Genomic DNA, 21,345 nt, shown 5'->3' with positions numbered 1-21,345 from the left:
ACTAACAAATTTATTTGAGCATAAGCTTTTGTGAGCTACAGCTCACTTCATCGGATGCAATGCTTATGCTCAAATGCAATGGTTATGCTCAAATAAATTTGTTATTCTCTAAGGTGCCACAAGTACTCCTTTTCTTTTTGCGGATACAGACTAACACGGCTGCTACTCTGAAACTAGTCAATAAATGTCAGTTTGCTCTGTGGAACACTGGAGGGAGTGCTAAAACTCAGCAGGAATGAAGAGAAAGGAACTAAGATGGCTGCTAATGGCATGTGAGTCACATGTGAGGACATGCAACATGGGTTTTAGGGATTAATATCTGAACAGCACTTTGAACATGCAAACAATAAGTGATCAGAATTACCATTACAGCGTTATAATGCAGTTTGGATGTGCTTTAAAAAACAGTCTTTTCTGAGCCACAGGATTTGCTTTTTACTGAAGCAATTCTATACATGGGATGTGTGCTGTGGAGATGGTGGATTATATTCTGCTGCAGCAAAGCGGATGAAAGACCCTCACTTTAAAAAAATCAGACTTTATATTAAATACACTTTTCTTTTTAAAAATCAGTTTAAAATTAAATTTGAAATTATGATAACCTATGTTAAGGCCTAGATTTACCATAATCTGTTAAAATAATGTAAATAAATACTGCATCAGTGAGCCTCTTCAGTTTTAATGAGTTCATAGAATATCAGGGTTGGAAGGGACCTCAGGAGGTCATCTAATCCAACCCCCTGCTCAACACAGGACAAATCCCCAACTCAATCAGGGTGTTGCTTTTTTATACAGAATTGGGGGGAAACAATGTTGTGTACTGCATTAAGGATCTATATTTTCATTATTTTTAGTCTGGAGAGAATGCTTTCAGCGAGTGCTTTCAGTTTCTGTTGGGCCAGAAAGCATTTACTTTAATTAATTATTCAGTGTAGCTAGCAGGTGTAGCGAGGTGATTGTCTTCTGTTGGACTAGTTCATTCAAAGATGAAAAATCCATTAAGAGCCAAAAAAGTAGGAAAGCTTGTTTTCCTCTTCTTGTCTATGAATAATAACTGAGTGGGAGAGAATAAGATCTACTAGTTCTAAGAACATGAAGAACATGGGGCCAGAGTTTCAAAGATATGTAGGTGCCTACTGGGTTTACAAAAGCATTTAAGCACCCACAGTACCTAACTCTCATTAACTTCAGTGGGAGTCAGGTGCTTAACTCCCATGCTTTTGTAATCCCACTAGACACTTATCTGCATCTTTAGATACCTTTTGAAAATCTGGCCCATTGTGACCATAAGCAGTCCATTCACTCACTGCAATTCAGACTTCCTTTGCTTAGTCAGTCAGTTTTTCTTATGTATCTGGCACATTTAAGGGAGCTTTATTTAATCAAAAAATTCTAAAATGCTGTTTTTCTGCATTTTTAATTGAATTTCAGTTTTCATCTGAATGCAGCTTGATACAAATCACACGTAAAAAAATTAGCATCTAGTGTGTAAGAAATGCATCAGTCACCATTTTATAATGTAATAATGTAAGAATCTGAACAAAAGTAAGTAATGCTATATAATTGCTTAAATAAATGTGTATAGATACAGCGTATCCTCCTGGTTCGCAAATGGTACCAAATTTAGTGTCAAGGCTACATTTAATGGTAGATCAACATGTTTTAAATGTCCATTCTCATTGGTGAGTTATTTTCCTAAAGAAAGGTTATACTAAAGTACAAATGTAAAACAAGATTAAAATCAAAGTTTAAAGTTCCTGCTCGGTGCTTTAAATCACTTCTGTTTAAATCAGTCTTCTCTGTGTTGCAGCAGGGTGATGGTGGCTGCTATTCTTCCCCAGGGATGTAGGGCTGGGTGGGATCCATGATGTGCTGGGAAGGGTTTGACTTACATACAAGAACTGGGATGCTGGTTGAGCAATACTGGACAGTTAGCTCTCCTGTTTCTGAGCAACCTTTTGTTAATGCTACTCTCTCATCCTCTGTGTGGGTCTGATGGCCCACTGTGGTGAGGCACATTTATTATTAACAGATTCAGCTTTCCTTAGATTTATTCTAGGGCAATATTAAGGTCTTACCCAACCTTTTCAGGGCTTTGAAGATCCTTCTTCCATCTTCTGTGGTTGCCTCCACTGGTTTTGGGATATTTAACACCCCTGGGCATCAGATAAATGATGGCTGAGATGAGCTTCTGGGCCTGGTCCTATCCAGTTCTCTCTACTGCTTCTGAGATTAAAATCTAGCCCCAGATGTTGGGGGTGGGAGGGGGAAGGTAAAATGTATCTCTTCCTATATAAGGCTGAATCAGACAGCCCATCATCTGCATATTGTAACAAGATCTGGCTATAAATAAGGAAGTTTGTGATGAACCTTGCAGAAAAGAGGAACCTGTAATTCAGAAGCCATATAAGGGGGCAAACACAGAACCATTGAAAATTGTATTACAGAGGACTTTCTAGTAGTATATGAAATGCAGTAGCTGGAATAAGTCCAGTTTATTGCTTTGAAGGTTGTCAACTTGCAGTTTGAAAGCTGCTTCTGTTTAGCGTGGTTTTATGATGGTTATATTTTTAAAATATGTGTTCTTTTCTAGTCCAAGTGGTTTATTGGCGCAGGAGCGGAAGCTATGTCGTGACTTAGTACACAGCAACAAAAAAGAGCAGGAGTTCCGCTCCATTTTCCACCATATACAGTCAGCTCAGTCTCAGCGAAGTCCTTCTGAATTATTTGCTCAGCACATAGTGACTATAGTCCATCATGTAAAAGGTGAGTCAAGTGTCCACACATTCTTGGTTGAAAGTTCACCCCTTGCTTCTCCACCCCACTATATCCGTTCCTTGGAACGGTGTTCCATTCATGCTAGTTAATTACCCAAGAGAATTGCTGACCAACAGGACAAGTGATAGAGTAAAATAGCAACCATGTGGGATGTTTTCCCCCAACTTCTTGCATTTAGCTGTAGGAGGAGAGGGGAGAGGCCATCTTGCCTACCCTCAAAACTGCAAAAAGTAACACTCTTGCAGCAGACTGGCGTGGGATCTGCAGATATTTGGGGTAGTCTAATGGATTTGCATAAATTTAGTTTTTGTTTTAAAAATATGTTCATTGTTAAACACAACTGAGGCAGAATTCACCACTGACACAGGCATGTGCCATTTTCTGATTTCAAGTGAGTGGCCTCCACTTTTGCTAGAGCCATTGACTCTCATCCGTTTGTCACCTGGCTACACATTTTTACTTTCTGAAGCCATTGCAGACATGGTGTTAGAGCTCACATGCCTTTTCCTAAAATCTGACTTGTATTAATTATGTGATGTTTCTTCAATGAAAACCCCGACAGAGCATCACTTTGGGTCTTCAGGAATGACACTGAATGAACGCTTTACAAAATACCTAAAGAGAGGAATGGAGCAAGATCAAGCTAAAAACAAGAAGAGCCCTGAAATCCACAGGTGGGGGGTATTGTTTTAATGTTTTTTCTAAAGCTCCAGGGGTATTTTTAAAATATTAATAGTTAACTATGGGGCATAAATCAAAAATACAAGAGAGGAGCCAACAGTAAACAAAACTTATCAGTCATGTAGTTAAGAACATAGTAATTGCCATACTGGGTCTTGGGCCAGGTCAGTGAATTGTCTAGTTCAGTGGTTCTTAAACTATGGGTCAGGACCCCAAAGTGGGTCATGATCCCATTTTAATGGCGTCGCCAGGGCTGTCATTAAACTTGCTGGGTCCTGGAGCTGAAGCCAAAGTCCAAGCCCCACCGCCCAGGGCTGAAGCCCTCGAGTTTCGTTACCCCCCAGGGTGAGGGTTCAGGCATCGGTCCGGTCTTGTCGTAATTTTTGTTGTTAAAAGGGGGCTGCGGTGCAATGAAGTTTGAGAAACCCTGCTCTAGTTTGATTTCCATTCTCTGATAGTCCCAGCTGATTGAGAGGAAGGTTTAAAAAACCCTACAAGGACAACTATGGAATAATCTGACTCAGAAAAGGTTGTCCTTAGTCCTTGTTGGATGGCTGAAAGCTCTGAAGCATGAAGGCTTATATCCCTTATCAAATTGTTTTGATGATGTCTAATGTAATTGCATGTTCATGTCACAGAAATGCCTAATTGCCTTTGAATCGTGCTAGCTCCTGGCTCCTAGTTTGAAGAAGTGAATTCCACAGGTTGATTAGTCCTTTTAAAAAAAAAAAATCATCACACACAAATTTTTACTCCTTTCACCTTTACATTTTGTCTCTTTCCATTTTATTGAATGGCCTCTTGTTCTTGTTTGGTCTTGTCACGCACACAATTTTAAACCCACAAAAGTAAGTGACAACGGTGCCTCTATGACATGGCTATTCCCAAATTATATGAATTTATCTTTTTAAAATATCCCCTACTTGTGTTTCTGCCTAAGGATTGTTGTTTGCACTGTGTGATCATCCATGCTATTATCTAGACACAGAGAAGTATCACTCTAGATTTTCAGCCCAAACCCAGTTTAAATTTGCCGATCTCTTTTTTGTAAATAAATATAACCTCTTTACCATATTTGCAATCTGCTAGATAACTGTTTCTTTGGAGCTATTGGGCTTTGCCATTGAAGTAGGCAATGAAATATTGTACAAGAGACCTGTGATTTGTGGGGGCCAGCACAGTAACGCATGCTCATCAGCTGCCCAGTCAGTCATGGGTAAGAAAACCATATTACGAGGACTTTTAACACATTAATGGTCAGTTCATTAACATAATGCACCTGTTATGGTCTGAGTATCAGGATTGTGTGTTACTCTGTATGCACAGCATCTCACTTTCAGGGTATAATTGCCTGCTCAACTTTACTTTAAAAAGCAGTATAGAATGTATATTTATAATGGAGAAACTACCTGTTTTAAAATAGAATTAGGATTAGGAGATCTTGGAGTACTGTTTATGGGAAGGCTGTAATAGCTTCATTCTCTGCTTTATTTTTAGGAGGATAGATATTTCTCCCAGTACTTTCAGAAAACATGGATTCACTCAAGAGGAAATGAAGAGCTCCAGAGAGCCTGGCAACAAGGTGAACTGTTGATCTGATCAATAATTGAACAAAATGAGTGCATTGGGCATGAACTTAACAGTGATGTTTTTGTTTAAATTACTCTCTACTTAAGTTTGTGTTTTTCTTTTAAGGATGGGCATAATTCTAAAAATGAACTACAAAGGGTTAATTTTTATTAAAAATGTATCATCAACCTTTGTGAAGTGGTTAGAATATGGTAAATGACCCCAAAGTCAATTGAGGTGAGCTTGAGAAAAAAAGAGAGGATATTTGGAACAAGTGCCCATGATGAGAGAAGAGACTTTTTGTGATATTTTTCTGCTTGTAAGTATTATTAAATCAATTGTATACATGCGATATTTCCAACCATGTTTTCAAAAGACATGCATGTCAAAAAGGAAAGTAAAAATAAATCCATATCTAAACCAAATACACTATTACTAAGCAGATAATAAATCTTGTTCTAACACTTTTACTGTATCATTTCTGTTGATTGCTGTTGCTTTAACACTCAGCACCTGTTTTGATAGACCAGGCCCCTGGGAATCCAGTATATTAGCTATTATGAGTAGAACCATGTTAAGCCATTGTACAGTCTATAAGCAATCATAAAAATGGTTTAACCTAAAATGTTATATTTTGGGGTTTTTAACCTTTGTGTGTTCAACTTCATACATATTTACAGTGAAGAGATTTAAACAGTCCTGCTGAAACCTTACTTGTTTCATATATTTGTTTTTGATTTTTTCCAAACACACTTGTGGCTTGACATGGACGATGGTGAGATGAATTTGATGGGCCTGATCTCTGAGCGCCAGCTTGGCAGTGTGTATAAAAAACATGGTTTTCAAACAGCTCTCCAGCCCTTCATGAAACAGATGTGCCCTCACAAATGCAAATAGGTGTCTGCTGCGCTACATAAGGTTGCTGCTGCTGATTTTGTCACTTACCTATCAGCCATCGTGTTGGGAGCATTTTTGCTCTGAGTAACAGTTAAAGCCCTTTGCCTGGGGAAAGCAGAAGAGCAAACAATACAAACAAAGCACCAGCTCCCACTCCTGCTGCTAATTGAAATTAATCTTTTTTTAAACAAAAAAGTGTTTAGAAATTCATGTAAGTAAAAATTTAATAGCTAGAGAATTACTAATCTCTCTCTTTATTTAATTCAAGATAAATCTAATCATTTGGTGTATGTTGCAAATCCAGTCGTGCAGTTCCCAAGCATAGCACTGTGTGCAAATACTCTAGAGCCTGCTCAGTTAACCCAATAACTATTTTCCTTTTTCAAAGGAGAATTTCTTAATTGGAAAATGATATTAAGACAAGTGTTACACACCCAGAAAATTTCCTCTGGTTAACTAAATTTAAAAGATTGTGCCTAGTGCTGAAGATTTTTCTGCATACAATTGACTGTACTATTCTCGACTGTACCTTTTCTGGTTATTGGCTATTTTGTCTTCTCTTCATAATGTACCTTACATTAATAGACCTGCTAGACAGACACATGGAGGGGAAAATCTTCTGTAGAATGTCCCCTGGTTCTGTGAAATAAAGTGCAACTGGTGTGTCATTCATTGTGAAGATCATTACTAGTAAGGATGTTTGGTTTCGATTTGACAGCGATTAAAACAAGATTCCGAGAATATTCATAGTTCCCAGAATAAATTCAACAGCTGCTTTTCTCTGGCCTCTGTGTAACTCCACCACTTGACTCAGTAACCGTGATGTTAGCATCACATCTTCCAAGTGGCAAATAGCTATTGCCCCTCTCTCTTTCAGTGCTGCCTTCAGATCTAGCACTTTAAAATTTCATCTGACATTTAGGGAGATGGGTCTGGTCCCTCTGAGGAGTGAGAGGAATTCTGTTATTCAGTGGCAATCCCCTGGGGGCACAAGAAACATAAAGAGCTAGGGTTGCATATGTGCCCCAGTTGAGTTATACAAAGTCAGTTGGACTTGACTTCCCATTAGAGGACCATTAACCACTAACGTTCTCAATTTTCACTGGCTGTGATACATAACCCAAGTTAGTCTTTGGTCTCCTGATATGCTCTCTCCCCTTCTCTCCTCTCCCCTTTCCTCCCCATCCCTGTATTATCAAGCTATGTTTATAATATTTTAAAGGGGAAAAGTGTATATATAATACAATATGTAGGAAAACTGAAGACTTCAAATGAAGATTTTATATTCTTGTAGTGAATCATTCTGCATTTTTGAATGGTTGGTTTATAAACTCATGCCCTCCAGAAGTCTCTGCAGACAGTAGCAAAGTAATGGTGCTGAAGTCTTTGATAAGCTGCTAAACCTTTCTGTTAAACTTTCACCCATTCCTTGCTTTTGCAGACTGAAGGGAAATATAAAGACGACCCAGTTGACCTGCGCCTTGATATCGAACGTCGTAAAAAACATAAAGAAAGAGATCTTAAACGAGAGAAGTCGAGAGAATCCGTGGACTCAAGAGATTCAAGCCATTCAAGGGAAAGATCAACTGAGAAACCAGAGAGAAGTCACAAAGGGTCAAAAAAGAAGTATGTAGAAGGCTAATCTTCACTTCTTTATTGCATGATCCCTGCCACTTCTATTGTAATTGGAAACAAGACCTTGCATTATGGAATTGGTAGTATGTAGGGCTGTTGATTAATTGCAGTTAACTCACACGATTAACAAAAAAAATGAATCGCAGTTAAAAAAATCAATTGCGATTAATAGCACTGTTAAACAATAGAATACCAACTGAAATTTATTAAATATTTGTTTCAGAGTAGCAGCCATGTTAGTCTGTATCCGTAAAAAGAAAAGGAGTACCTGTGGCACCTTAGAGACTAACAAATTTATTTGAGCATAAGCTTTCGTGAGCTACAGCTCACTTCATGGGATGCATTCAGTGGAAAATACAGTGGAAGATGTTAGGAGGCTTATTCCTTCACCCACTCGCTTCCCTGGTCCTTCTCGCATGAACAGAGAGCAACAGTACCCGAAGTCCAAAGGTGCAAACAATTCAATGTTTATTGGGGTGAACTTCCGGCAAGCATGATTCCAGTTTCCTTCCTTAGTGTCCCCCTTCCCAGCTCTGACACCACAGAGCCTTACCTGTGTCCCTGTTCCCATTTTCCCCCTTCTTAGCAAAACACGATTCCAATTTCCCCACCCCTGTTCCCATTTCCCCCCCTTACTTCCTGATTGATTGCAGACTATATTTTCCACTGCATGCATCCGATGAAGTGAGCTGTAGCTCACAAAAGCTTATGCTCTAATAAATTTGTTAGTCTGTAAAGTGCTGCAAGTACTTCTGTTCTTTTTAAATATTTGTGGATGTTTTCTACATTTTCAAATATATCTATTTCAATTACAACACAGAATACAAAGTGTACAGTGCTCACTTTATATTACAAAATATTTGCATTGTAAAAATGATAAACAAAATAAATAGTATTTTTCAGTTCATCTCATACAAGTACTGTAGTGCAATCTATCTATCATGAAAGTGCGATTTACAAATGTAGTTTTTTATTCTATAACTGCACTCAAAAACATCTGTAAATATCTTGTGACGCCAGTTACAACAGTGACATGTGAATGTTCTCACTTTCAGGTGCCATTGTAAAGGAGAAGCAGGCAGCCTTATCTCCTGCAAATGTAAACAAACTTGTTTGTCTTAGTGATTGGCTGAACAAGAAGTAGGACTGATTAGACTTGTAGACTCTTAAGTTGTACATTGTTTTATTTTTGAATGCAGGATTTTTTGGTACATAATTCTACATTTGTAAATTCGACTTTCATGTTAAAGAGATTGCACTACAGTACTTATCTTTTTTTACAGTACAAATATTTTAATTCAAAAATAAATTAAAACTTTGTATTCTCTGTTTGAAATTAATATATTTTAAAATGTAGTAAACATCCAAAAATATTCAAAATAATTGGTATTCTATTGTTTAACAGCGCGATTAATCACGATTAATTGCTTGACAACCCTAGTAGTATGCCTGCTGCTGTAACTAGTAGAGCTGAGCTGTGCTTGCCTTCTGGGATTAGATGCAGAACTACAAAGGGGAAGTACAGCTATCGTACGTGTTGAATAATCGGGGGAAACAAACTAAGTGGCTGCTTGTGCCAGGATGAGCAAATTACCTTTTTGTTTTGTTACTGCCTTCGCTTCACACAGAATGGAGAAATGCTGTCAGTGACTCCACTGATTTGCTCTTAGGTTCATTTTAATACTTTCCCATTGGTTCCATTTTCCTTTTAACTGATGCACACTTGGCACTGTGACTAATTTGTAACCCAGGAGAAACCTTGTGATGTGTTTTTGAGTTCACTGGACCAATGGGTGACTTAATTTTTAAATAAAATATCTTTACTGCTTATCTATAAGCTGCTGGCTTTTGAATGACACCATGTCTGTCAAAGTTGGCAAAGAAATAGCCTTTTAGTGCACATTCATAAATTCAGACTGAACTGGCAGGCTGGGCCCTGATCCATCAAAACTTGTGTTTACCATGAATTATGAGTTTTCCCATTAAAGTTTGTGACTATTCACGTGCATCAAGTTAAACACACGCTTAAGTGCTTTGCTGGATCGGGCTTAGAGCAACAGCTCAGCCTCATGGAATTGTTCTGTAATGTTCTTCTACCATGCAATTGCTGACCATTTTATTTCCTCCTATAAAGATACAGTTTGCAAATCTGGTCATGTCATGGAGTGATGTTACCTTAAATTGAAATTTCTCCTATAACAGAATGCAGCTGGATTTCTTTTACAAACGTGTGCCATAACTGGAAACTCTTAACAAAAAGAGCCTCTTCAACTGAGTGGATTTTTTTCTCCTGTAATGATGCAGGTCGAGATACCTACTGGAGAAAGGAGGCCAGTAGGAGGAATAAATTATTCCCGGCTGCATAGCTGTACAATAGGTTTAAAGACCTCTGTGATCAGAGAGCACAGCCTGGTGGACAGGGCCCTGGACTCTGGGGGTCAGAAGACCTGGGTTGTCCTGTTCCCAGCTCTGTTACTGACCTGCTTTGTGACCTTAAGGAAGTCACTTCCCATCTCCTCTTCCTCTGTCTCATCTGTTTTGTCTGTAAGCTCTAGGGCAGGTACTGTCTGTGTTTGTACAGCGTCTAGCACAATGTGGCTCTGTTCTCAGCTGGGCTTCAGTTTGCTACCTTATTACAAACAGTGTAAGCTGAAAAGGGTCAGATGCCTCCTTACAATTTGTGTATGGTTGTAAGAACGAATCCTGGGAAAGGAGCTGTCCTGTGACCTCTCAGAGCTGCACACTGTAGCTGATTCTGAGCCGTTAACTAACTGTGATTTTGGCTGTGCACGGACATAATAAGGGAGGGCGGAGGAGTGATAGCGTGACTTCACAGCAGAGACAGGACCGTACCAAGTTAGTGACTGTATTGGTGATTTTCTCTTCCCCTTTCCCCCTCTCAATCCCTGGTACAGGAAACACAGGAGAGTGCGTGAGCGATCCAGGTCCACTTCTTCATCTTCACAGTCTTCTCGTTCGTACAAAGGGGAGGACTACCCAGAGGAGAGCGAGGAGAGGGAGGAGAGTACCACAGGGTTTGACAAGTCCCGGCTTGGGACAAAAGAGTTTGCTGGCCCAAATGAGAGAGGAAGAGCTAGAGGGACCTTCGTAAGTTACCCCCTAAAAAAAACAAGAGTATAAAACCTTTGCATAAGACTTTGTGCAAATTGCTGCTTTTACCAGGTAATGTGATCTTAAAGGTGACTGGAAGTACACTAGTCTGGTGGTGATTCTACACTCTATGGTGGCTCCCAATCACCAGCCCAGCATAAATTCTGGAGCTTGAAATTGGCAGTCTTGCTGATGATGTTTGAGACTGTATCCAGTCCAGTAGGCTCTAGTGTGTCAGTATTTGCTCAGCGGCACTGACAGGAGTAAAGACGAGCTTGTGTCAGAGAACTTACGATGAAGCCATTTTAATGACTCTTCTGGCTGCAATTGCACTGGTTCCTTTAGAAATAGCTCATGTTTTAATTAAATAGCCCTGCTGTGTTTGCACACTGTATGTGTGAAATGCCTTCCCTTGCACTCCCTGCACGTGCATATAAACCGATAGATAGCTGTGTATTTCCAGGGGTAGCTATATGATCAGATACGGTCAAAAATATTAATAGGTAATGAGAGTATAGGTGTTTGACAGTCTTCTTGTGGCTAGGCTAAAGGTGTTCTTGGGAACAGTTAGAGCTGCAGAAAAGACAAGACCTAATGCCATTTCTCTAAGCCCTGTTCTCTCTACCCCTCTTCTTTTCCTCTTCTGTTCGCTGCTACTCCAGTTCAGAGCAAGAGGCAGAGGGTGGAGCAGAGGTACCTTTTCGGGAAACAATAACAACAACAACAGCAGCGGCAATGACTTCCAGAAGCGAAACAGGGATGAGGAGTGGGACCCAGAATACACACCCAAGAGCAAGAAGTATTATCTGGTATGTTTCTGAAGAACCAGGGTATGTATGAACATGCCTTGCTGTGCATTCTATCTGCTTTTTACAGGTTACGTGTAGTCTTCAGGGGAGAGAGAACCAGCAACCATCAAGCCATCTAAAATACCAGTTCTGGGGTTCTCAAATCACTGTCCCCCACAAGAGGCCTCTAGAAATCTTTACTCGCATCTAGGGAGCAGTCGGCTCTGACCGTTGTAGAACTGTTTGCCACTAACCAAAATCTGGAGGGCCCAGTAAAAGAACATGTCCTCCATGGGCAGTATGGAAACTTTAATGTGGATATATACCTATCTCATAGAACTGGAAGGGACCTTGAAAGGTCATCAAGTCCAGTCCCCTGCCTTCACAGCAGGACCAAGTACCATCCCTTATTTTTGCCCCAGATCCCTAAATGGCCCCCTCAAGGATTGAACTCGCAACCCTGGGTTCAGCAGACCAATGCTCAAACCACTGAGCTGTGCATCTCAACTCTCTCTACAGTGCCTGCTTCTTCTGGGATTGGCTAATGCGATTCACTTTTATTGCTGGTTGTAGCATTCTTTCATTTTCTATCGGCTAGTCTGGCAAAATCCTGCATGGATTTCTCTTAGGGCTTCACTTTTGAGTTAGTGTCAGCTTTATAGCTTATTTTCACCAACCCTCCCCCCTCCCCCCCATTCTGTTGGATATTTGAGATCCCTCTAATCTTTCTTCAGAGTTATTATAAAGGTCGTATGTGGCTTAGCCCTAAATCACTCTTGCTGTCCCTTCTTCTGCCCTGTCTTCTGATTGCTGTTGAAGACATAATCTTTATTATATATTGTGTTGGTCTCTACTTCACTCTCCTAGATACAATATTCTGGGTCATGTAATCAGTCCATAAACCTAATCAAAATTAGCTGTCCCAATAACATCTTTCTCTTATGCAAAATGTTCCCAAAAGTTTTTAAAAATGTATTGTACATATAACATTCATGGTCAAAAGAGCATCTGAAAATGTGTGTAAAGCTTTTTCAGAAGAGTTAATTAGGTGGGACGAATATAACTGCATGTAAAATCCTCCATAAAATAGCTTCCTAGCTGTAAGCACAGAATCAGCTGCAGGCCCACTGAGTCTGGAGTGTGTTGGTGCCACCAGTGTCCTTCCTGGTCCAGAAAACTGCTAAAAGCTTTGTGCCAGAAAAAGAAACACACATGCACAAAACAGAGGGGAAAGTAAAGAATGCTTAGTGAGCAATGCCCTTCCAGCCTCAACCAGTGGGCTGCTATTCTCAAACACAAACATGTACTTGAACGCCTTTTATGTATTGAATTCACTAGTCATCTGATTTGACACACATTGCCCAAACTGTAAGGGGATCTGATTTATGCTGCAGTATTGCACAGCTTAAGTCGGGGTTATTTTAGGGGATGATATTGTGCCTATTTATGTTTTTACTGATGAAAGTGATTTGTGAGTGTTGTCTGACCTGGCTGATTTCTTCCCTGTGCAGCATGATGACCGGGAGGGTGAAGGTGGTGAGAAGTGGGTGAACAGAGGCAGAGGCCGGGGTGCCTTCCCCCGAGGGAGAGGTCGTTTCATGTTCAGAAAATCGAGCACTAGCCCCAAGTGGGCCCACGACAAATTTAGTGGAGAGGAGGGAGAAATCGAGGATGATGAAAGTGGAACGGAGAATCGAGAGGAAAAGGACAACCTACAGTCAGCTGCTGACTAGCCAGGGAGTCTGCATGTCCCTGAACACCCTGGCAAGGAGGAAGAGGATCCGGCAAGGCAGTGTTGGAGTCTCTGCCAGGGTAATGCTGATGTGCTGAACAGAGCTCTGCCAAAGAGCTTTGAAATTATCTTAAGTTAACTGCATTTTTAAATTCAGCCTCCATACATGTGGACTGGGACTGATCACTTACATTCGGATCCACTCTTGGAGTATATCTTTCTTCCCAAAGACTTTACCTGCTGGACTGAATACGGTCCAATATCAAGTGTGATCCTAAATTTTGTCTCTTGTTTGTGACCTTATTAGATGGTCAGATATTTTTTGGCAACAGTCTTTGAAGACTATATGGATTTCAGTTTGTGCCCAGCTTAACCCAGTATCTTGACATTTTTTGTTTCTCTTATAATTAGAGATGATAAAGGTGGGGATTAACTCACCTGCTTATTTTTCTTCTCCCCTCTTGTGTATTTTGTTTTTTAAATTCATATTCTACTTATTTTAGGCCTTTGCGTATGTAGTAACACCAATTAAAGATGGCTAATTTTGGAAACTATTTTTGGTTCTCATAAGAAAACAATGAAGCACGTGAATAAACATCTAAATGTTAACTTGGAGTTGGGACCAAACTGCTATGATTATTTTTAAAAACTAATTTTTGTATGTATAAGTTGAGTTTAGAGCCTTTTTAAAACCACCTTATTTTTTTCTTTTATGCTGAAAGTTAAAGTTAGCATGGCAAAAATGCACCCTGCTCTTCACCCATTTTAGTGTGTGTGCCGGTAGACCTGGTTCTTGTGTGCTGGAATCCCAAGCTGCTTGTAGGCATTGTGTGTATCCTCTTTGCAGCTGGTTGTGAACTTGAATGTTCTTTCCAGGGTAACATAGTTTTCTAAAAAACTTCTGAATTCTACTAGGTTAAAATATATAAAAGGAGAAGAATTTTTTCAATATTTTTATTAATCTTTTTCTAAAACAAAAAAGCAAATTCCTCCTGTGCTGGCTGAGGAAAGTTGTGGTTTCATTTACCTTCAGCTTTACATTTACAGTGTTCTGAAGAGGTTTAGCAAATAGCTCAGTGGTTGGTGAGCCTGTAGGGAGGAGAGGCATATTCATGCACAGGTATAGTGTGTGCACATGTTGTAAAAAGACATCAGCCTCTGCCCCCCTCCATCTCTGCCTTCCCCAGGATTGCTGGGCCTCCCCCTATCACCTGCTAATTATAGTTTGTTTGACTTGAACAGTTCCTGTTTAGTAAACCCCTAAAGTTTGTTTCAACTCCTCATGCAAATAAAAATACAATAAAATAAGCCGTAGGTGTAACTCCAGTTTGTTTCTCATGCTGAGTACGGGGCCTCCCCTTGCACCAGACCTTTGCCTTCCAAGTGGAGAGGGGAAGCCAAAAGTAGTAAATGCTGTGTCCAGCAACAGGATAGACTCCTAGAGCAATTTATGTGCTGTTGGAAATGGAGGCTTTAAAAAGTGCTGACTGATCTGGAAGAGACAAACTGGAATCAGCCACAGTGACACACAGTGGGGAGGGAATTCTGAACTGATGCATTTGTGGTTGTCTCCATTGTTCAACTGTTTGCACTGACTGCAGGTTTAAATAAAGTACAGAACAAGAAAGTTCTAGGTCACATGGTTAGCTAGGTGTGGAGGGCTGTACTTAAAGAGAGACAAGAAGATTAACAGCGTTCCTTATTTCATTCTGTAGTGTAGAAACAAGAGACTGGGTCTGAGGAATACAAGCCTTCTCCATGCACTCACTGTTGCCTGTATTATTTCAGATGTTATTTTGCCGCAGTACTATACTAACACATCATCTAGTAAGGGATTATTTACCCCATAGATTGTACAGTAGAGATTAGATACAGTAATCGGGCACTAAGTGGTTATTTGTACCTTGAGTGCTGTACTTAATGGTGATCAGTTAAAACATGCCTCTGCCTAAATGATTATGGATTTGCCCACTGGGAATTGTTCACTGCACAGTCCTGGCCAGGATGCTGCTGACTTTCACACACAGCAAGCCTTGTCTTTCACAAAGACTTTGTTTCTTAAGCAAATGAAATTCTCAAGAACTGGGGCAGGTTGTTCTTGCTTTAGGGCGGGAGCAGCACTGGCAGGTATGGTTGTAGTGAACCACATTCACAGCACACACCCTGCTTTTTCTTGAAATACGGTTCTTGCCCATTCTGGATCACATAGCACTGGGAGGGCAGCTCCACTCTAACACTTAAATTCAGAGCAATGACGTTAGAATATTAGTGTATGCATCCAGAGGGAGGGTCTCCTGCATCCGTCACCTGTCAGCTAGTTTGTCTGCAGCAGCATCTCACCAGTCCAGTTCTTGTCTCCTGGGTTTTATTGGAGTGATGAGGTTATTAGAGCTACAGCCTGAGGGGTGTAAAAGTTCAAAGGCTTTTTTCAGGCTGCAGAGCTTCTCTCTTTGACTTACTAGGAGTAGTAAAAAGCTCAGCAGCTTTAAAAAGCACTCAGAGTATTGTGATACTGTCTGATGAGAGAGACTTACGTCTGGGACAGGTGAAGGAGAAACCACCCACCAGCATGCTCCAAAAGTGAGCTTCCTTGGTAGAGAGAGACTGAAGCTATAATTGGGCCCCACAGTCACCAATTCAGTTTCCCATCAATAAAACGAACAGTGCAAATCTATAGCTCCATAAACTGGCAGAGAATGAATTGGTAATTCCATTTCACTGGTATCAAAGTTGAAATATTCTCACTGATGTCACTAATTTAACCCCTGGGTACTTGAACCAGAGTGATGTGGTGATAGGTGTGCTCAACAACAGCATTCGCGGCGAACTTAGAACTGTAATGTCTCTGAAAGTTACAAATTTAAACATGAAAATGTGGTTACTCTCAAAACTATGGGGTGCAGTCATGTGAAAAGCTGTTAAACGTGCCCACAAAACCCAGATCGGAAACCTGTCACCTCGCAGAACCTGGGTATTATAACACCTAAATAGGAAAGTAACAATTTTCGTCCCAGATCAACTATTGGCCCAGTAAGAAAAGGAGGACTTGTGGCACCTTAGGACTAACCAATTTATTTGAGCATGAGCTTTCGTGAGCTACAGCTTACTTCATCTGATGCATTCAGCGGAAAATACAGTGGGGAGATTATCAGTGGAAATTACAGAGGGGAGATTTATAATCTCCCCACTGTATTTTCCGCTGAATGCATCCGATGAAGTGAGCTGTAGCTCACGAAAGCTTATGCTCAAATAAATTGGTTAGTCTCTAAGGTGCCACAAGTCCTCCTTTTCTTTTTGCGAATACAGACTAACACGGCTGCTACTCTGAAACCTGTTGGCCCAGTGTCCTCTTACTGAGGCTGGCCAGAAACCAGCTGCTTCAGAGGAAGGTGCCAGAAACCTAATGTTACAACTGTCTAATTACCTTTCTGTGCAAACAGAATAATACACGCACATGCATGCGCACACGCACTTGGTGCTTTAAAGGGCCAGTTTCACAAGCCTGAAAACAATTGAGCCCAATCAGCTGGGAAAAATAGAATCAGAAAAATGGGTCAAAAGCTGGTTAACTGATTGCCCTCAACATGCAGCTGTAAATGGGGAATCGCCAAGTGATCCTGCCTCCAGGATCTTCTGTCACAGCTGAGGACAGTTACTGCCCCTTCTCGTCTGACATCACCCTGCAATCAATCAATACGTGTTGTGCACACCCCTTTTCCAGCTGCTCTGCCAGGTAGACTCCGGCATGGCAGTAGTGATGGCAGCTCTGAGGGGTGCCAGGGCAGTGAAGTCAGGGGAGAACCGGAATGATTCACATTAAGGACAGTTCTGCTTTTAGGACAGGCCAGTGGCCAAAGCTCTGGAGAGGAACATAGGGACCATGACTGCACCAACCGAGATTACTTACCCATGTGTATGCAAGCCACGGGGGGGAGAGGGCCCACCCTGAGCAATCCAGGGTTGCTGGAGAGCAGCGTGAAGGTACAAGCTCTATAGTTTCAACCTGCAGCCAATGAGCCATGTCCCCTGAGACGACAGCACGGGTCAGTTGCAAAGGCCGGGTCAATGCTGAATCCTCAGTCTGAGGCACCTGCCTGCGGGGAGAGGGTTCGGTGTCTGAGCTGACATCCTGGAACTTCCCAAAGACAGTCTGGAAGGCAATTAGGTGATCTTGGCGCAGGGAGGGGACCAACCCCTCCTCTACCACTTATCTAATAGGTCATGCAAACGGGGTAAGATGCAGGAGTTAGGCAGGGTGCAGAGATGGTGGAGAAGGGGCTCTCCTGTTCCTTGTCCCTTTGCCAGACTGAGGTTTAATCAACCCAGGGAGGTATGTCATCAGGTGCTGTTTATTTTCCTGTATTTCCTTCCTGTTTGCTCTGCTACTCTTATCCAAAGTAAATGTCTCCCTTGCCGATGGGCGGGTGCTTCTTGCTCCACCCTCTCCAGTTGTACCCACCCCAAACTCGCGGGACCATGCTGTGGGGAAATAAATGCAGAGGGGGGATGGGCTCATATAGTTAAAATTTCTTTAATAAACAAACCAACACAAATAAATGAATCAATGTAAATAACCCTGAGAACAACATGGCTCAGAGGTAACATGGTGTGTGAGTGGGCCTGGGCCCTGCACTCCGTGATTGTGAGGGCGCCCATGGCCCCCAGGGGCTTTTCAAACTAAACTGCAGAGCCGAGGGCTACACATCCCAGAGTCCCAGCTCAGCGCTCTGCGAGCCCCTGACTGTCAGCTACATGCCCCCTCGAGGGACAGAATCCAAGGGCTCAGCAGCCAAAGGGCTGGGCTCATCTGAAGATCTGGACACTACTTTCGGTGCCTAAATGGGCAGCAGAGATCTAGAGGCATGTGGAGGGGTCTCTCTCATCTGCCCCCGGACTCCATTTCCAATGGAGATAGCAGAGGGACAGGAAACGGGAGTCTTGGGCTGTGGATGCAGACATCCCTGGCAGCTCTCACCAGTGACCTCCATCAGGACCCCCCCGCCGTAGGCAACTCGGCCATCTTTTAAGCAGGATTGATCCCCTCTGGGCTCTTGGCAGGACTCCACCAATTGGGGGGGTGGGGGGGCAGCTCTCAATCTTGGGTGCTCGGGAACAAACCCCAGCCCTGCTCTATAAGGCTGCAGGCACCTGGCCTGAAACGGTCTCACCTTAGCTGAGGTCACACTCCTGCTAACCCTGTTAGGCAGCTGAGCCCAGCCCTGCAGATGGAGAGGTTCTTATGGCGCGCTCCTCACCAGGAGCTGAGCGCCTTCCACCAGTGCACAACCAACCCGTCTGGTGGGGCGGTTCCCTCCCCAGGCGAAGAAGCAGGTGCAGTGGATAGTCCCTATGTATTGGATCAAACTCTGACAGCAGCCTCTGGCCTAACCCGAGTGAGCTCTCGGTGCCCCGGGGTTCAGCAGGGCTCCCTGCCCCAGCCCAGCATGGGAACGGGGCGCCCTGCCAGCCCAGCAGGAAGGAAAGAGGGAATGCAGTGAAGGCTAGCATGCATGCATGGTGACAGCGAGCAGTGTCAGCTGAAGTCCTCAAGTTGTTCCCAAGACAGAGACCCTAAATCCTGCCCTGTCAGCGCACCTCCTCCACCCTTCCCCGGCTCCAGCCAGCTACTGCAATGGAGTGCATTTCCTCACATGCTAGCCGGTGGGTCTGGGGGTCCCCTCAGGGACTTTTCACAAAATACACCCCGTGCTGTTGAACCAGCCGCCCCGGGACGTTGCCACCAGAGCCACTGGGGGAATTACCGGGCCAGGCTGACGCACAAGCTCCCAGTTAGGCACCGCACCGTGGCTGGACCCCAGGGGGAGAAGCAAGAAGGGGCTCCGGGACTCATGGCTATGCTCCAGAGCCAGTCGCTGTGCCTGTCCTTCTCTAACAGCCCTGGGGGGCAAGCAGCCCATCACAGCTCCGGTGGCCCGGGGCTGGGTGCTGTTAACCCGCACAGAGCGGAACACCGCCCTGACTCAGCGGGTGGCTGCCTGCCTGGAGCCCAGCATGCTGGGATCCCCGCACAGCAGCTGGGCCACCCGTCTGCCACAGCCGTCACCAGGTCTGACGGGCTCCTCCCAGCCACGTCTCTGGGCTGCAGCCTGTCAGGCCCTTCTGGGGCATCCGTTTGCACCTAGCAGATGCAGAGGCGCTGGGGAAGCAGCCAGCACAGCGGAGAGGTCTTGCCGGGGCCGCGGGGTTAGAGCCAGGGGCTCCTGGGTTCCGTTCCCTGCTCTGTGCCACCCTGGGCAAGGCCCTTTGCCTCTAACCCGGGGCCGAGACTCGGAACGCCTCGCCGGGTCTGAGCTCAGCGGTGCACAGAGGCTCTGCTCTGTCTAGGCCTGGGAGGCTCAGGGGGACACTAGACACTTCCCTGCTGCTCCCCCCTGACACACACACACCCCTGGCCCTGCTGGGAGCCCCTGGCCCTCGCCTTCTCCTTGCCGTGGTGTTTGGGCTTCCTGCTAGGGGCACAGCCCCCTTCGCCCGGCCTGTGTGGCAGAGGCTCCCACCGGTCACTGCTGCAGCCTGGGCTGGGACCCTGGAGAGTGGGGCAAGGCCCCGGTCCTGCTGCCTGGCCTGCAGCTCTGGCAGAGCCGGTCCTCTCATGCTGCTGCCTTTCTCCAAGGTCCTGCGGCTCCAGCTCCGCTCCCAGCTCCTCCAGGCTGTAAAAAGCCCCATCGCCTTCACTTATCAGAACCGGCCTCGCCTGTTTGCCTCCCAGAGCCCGGCCCCCATGCCAGGCTTGTCATAACCGGCCTTCCCCTCCCAGCTCCGTGAGTCGCTTCTCCCTGCTCCGCGCTGGGGCCTGCTCACACGCTCTCAAGCAAGAGGCTGCGGGAACCACCATGGGTATGTAGCCCAGAGCGCTGGGGCTGGGCTGCCCAGGGCGGGGTTCACGGGGGCCATCTGGTCAGGGGCGGGGGGCAGGAGATGTGCCTGGAGACATTGGGTGCTTCCCACCTCACCCCACAGACACGCGGCAATCTTAACCCCTTCAGGGCAGGCGGGAGCAAGCCATGCTGCCTGCGACCGCCGTGGAGTGGCCCTGAGTTACACAGGCTCAGGGGCTGGGCCTCGGCTGAGCGGCCCCTTCAGCGGAGGGGCCACAGCCCAGCTGCTCTCCGCGTGTCACTGGGGCTAGCCAACGACCTGAGCTTAAAACTTTGGCTTCTGTGGGGACCCCCTGCCGGGCTGGCTCCTAGAGCTTGCTCCCTGTCCACACGCTGAGGGGGGAGAAGCCAGGCACCTGCCCCAAAATGCTCAGTAGCCTCCCAGCCTGGGGACTGCACGCCCCCCTCCCCTCTGGGGCCCGGGGACCGCGCCGCCCCCCTTCCCCCTGGGGCCTGCCCGAGTTGTCCCCACCTGCAGCGCCCGGCCCTTGGCGTTGCTCTCCGGCTCAAGGCCCCCTGCCCCACTGAACACCTGCACGCCAGCCCCTGCTACCGTTAACAGTTGGCTGCAGAAGCGCCCAGGGTCCCACCGGCAGGTGCTGCCCAGACACAGCCAGTCCCGGCCCCAGCGGGCTCACAGTCTAACCGAGGGAGGGAGGCACCCTCCAGGTGAGCCCCAGCCCTGACGCTCGCGCCCCGGTGGGCAGCCCAGAGCGATGGCCCCCGGCCCCGCGCGAGAGAGCCGGGGCTGTGGCTGGGGTGCTGCCCTTGCACCAGGCGGGGCAAACTGAGGGCGGCCCATGGGCCCAGCCTCGTCCGGGAAGCTCCACTCCTGCCCCCACGGGTGGGGGGTGGCGGCTCTGCTGAGCAGAACTCCCCTCTCCGCCTCACTCTCTCCCGGTGCCAGGGGAGGTCCTGGTTCTGGTGGACTTTGCCGGGCAGCGGGATGATGAGCTGCGGCTGAAAGCTGGGGACATCGTGCGGAAGGTGGAGTCGGGCCCGGAGGAGGGGTGGCTGCAGGGGGAGCTGGCTGGCAAGACGGGGCTCTTCCCCCGGCAGTTTGTGCAGGTGAGCGGGGCGGGGGATCCTGCCGGGTTACGGGGGGACACGCTGCCGTGCAGAAGCCGGAGCACTTCCCCTGCTCTGCCCAGGGGACCGGACCATCTTCCACATGCTCCTGCCCTCAGCCCGGGGCTCATCTCACTGCGGCCTGCTGCAGCCACTTCTTGCATGAGTTACCCATGCAGCCTGGCAG

General features: G+C 45.2%; 1 protein-coding gene across 5 annotated transcripts in view; it reads left to right on the top strand.

Moving 5' to 3' along the window:
* Positions 1-14,499, top strand: part of THRAP3 (thyroid hormone receptor associated protein 3) — a 70,211-nt gene extending 55,712 nt beyond the window's left edge. For all 5 annotated transcript variants that reach the window (XM_073317341.2, XM_073317340.2, XM_073317337.2 and 2 more), the window contains 7 exons: positions 2,594-2,766; positions 3,341-3,452; positions 4,957-5,041; positions 7,367-7,551; positions 10,476-10,668; positions 11,334-11,480; positions 12,971-14,499. In XM_073317341.2, the coding sequence (XP_073173442.1) occupies positions 2,594-2,766; positions 3,341-3,452; positions 4,957-5,041; positions 7,367-7,551; positions 10,476-10,668; positions 11,334-11,480; positions 12,971-13,192 (1,117 nt within the window). In that variant the 3' untranslated portion in view covers positions 13,193-14,499. The remainder of the gene's footprint in view (positions 1-2,593; positions 2,767-3,340; positions 3,453-4,956; positions 5,042-7,366; positions 7,552-10,475; positions 10,669-11,333; positions 11,481-12,970) is intronic.
* The last annotated feature ends 6,846 nt before the right edge of the window (positions 14,500-21,345 follow it).

Source organism: Lepidochelys kempii, chromosome 19 (assembly GCF_965140285.1).
Source record: "Lepidochelys kempii isolate rLepKem1 chromosome 19, rLepKem1.hap1, whole genome shotgun sequence".
In the NCBI taxonomy this organism is placed as follows: Eukaryota; Metazoa; Chordata; order Testudines; family Cheloniidae; genus Lepidochelys; species Lepidochelys kempii.
Note: the sequence above shows the minus strand (reverse complement) of the source record. Positions and strands in the feature narration are given on the sequence as shown.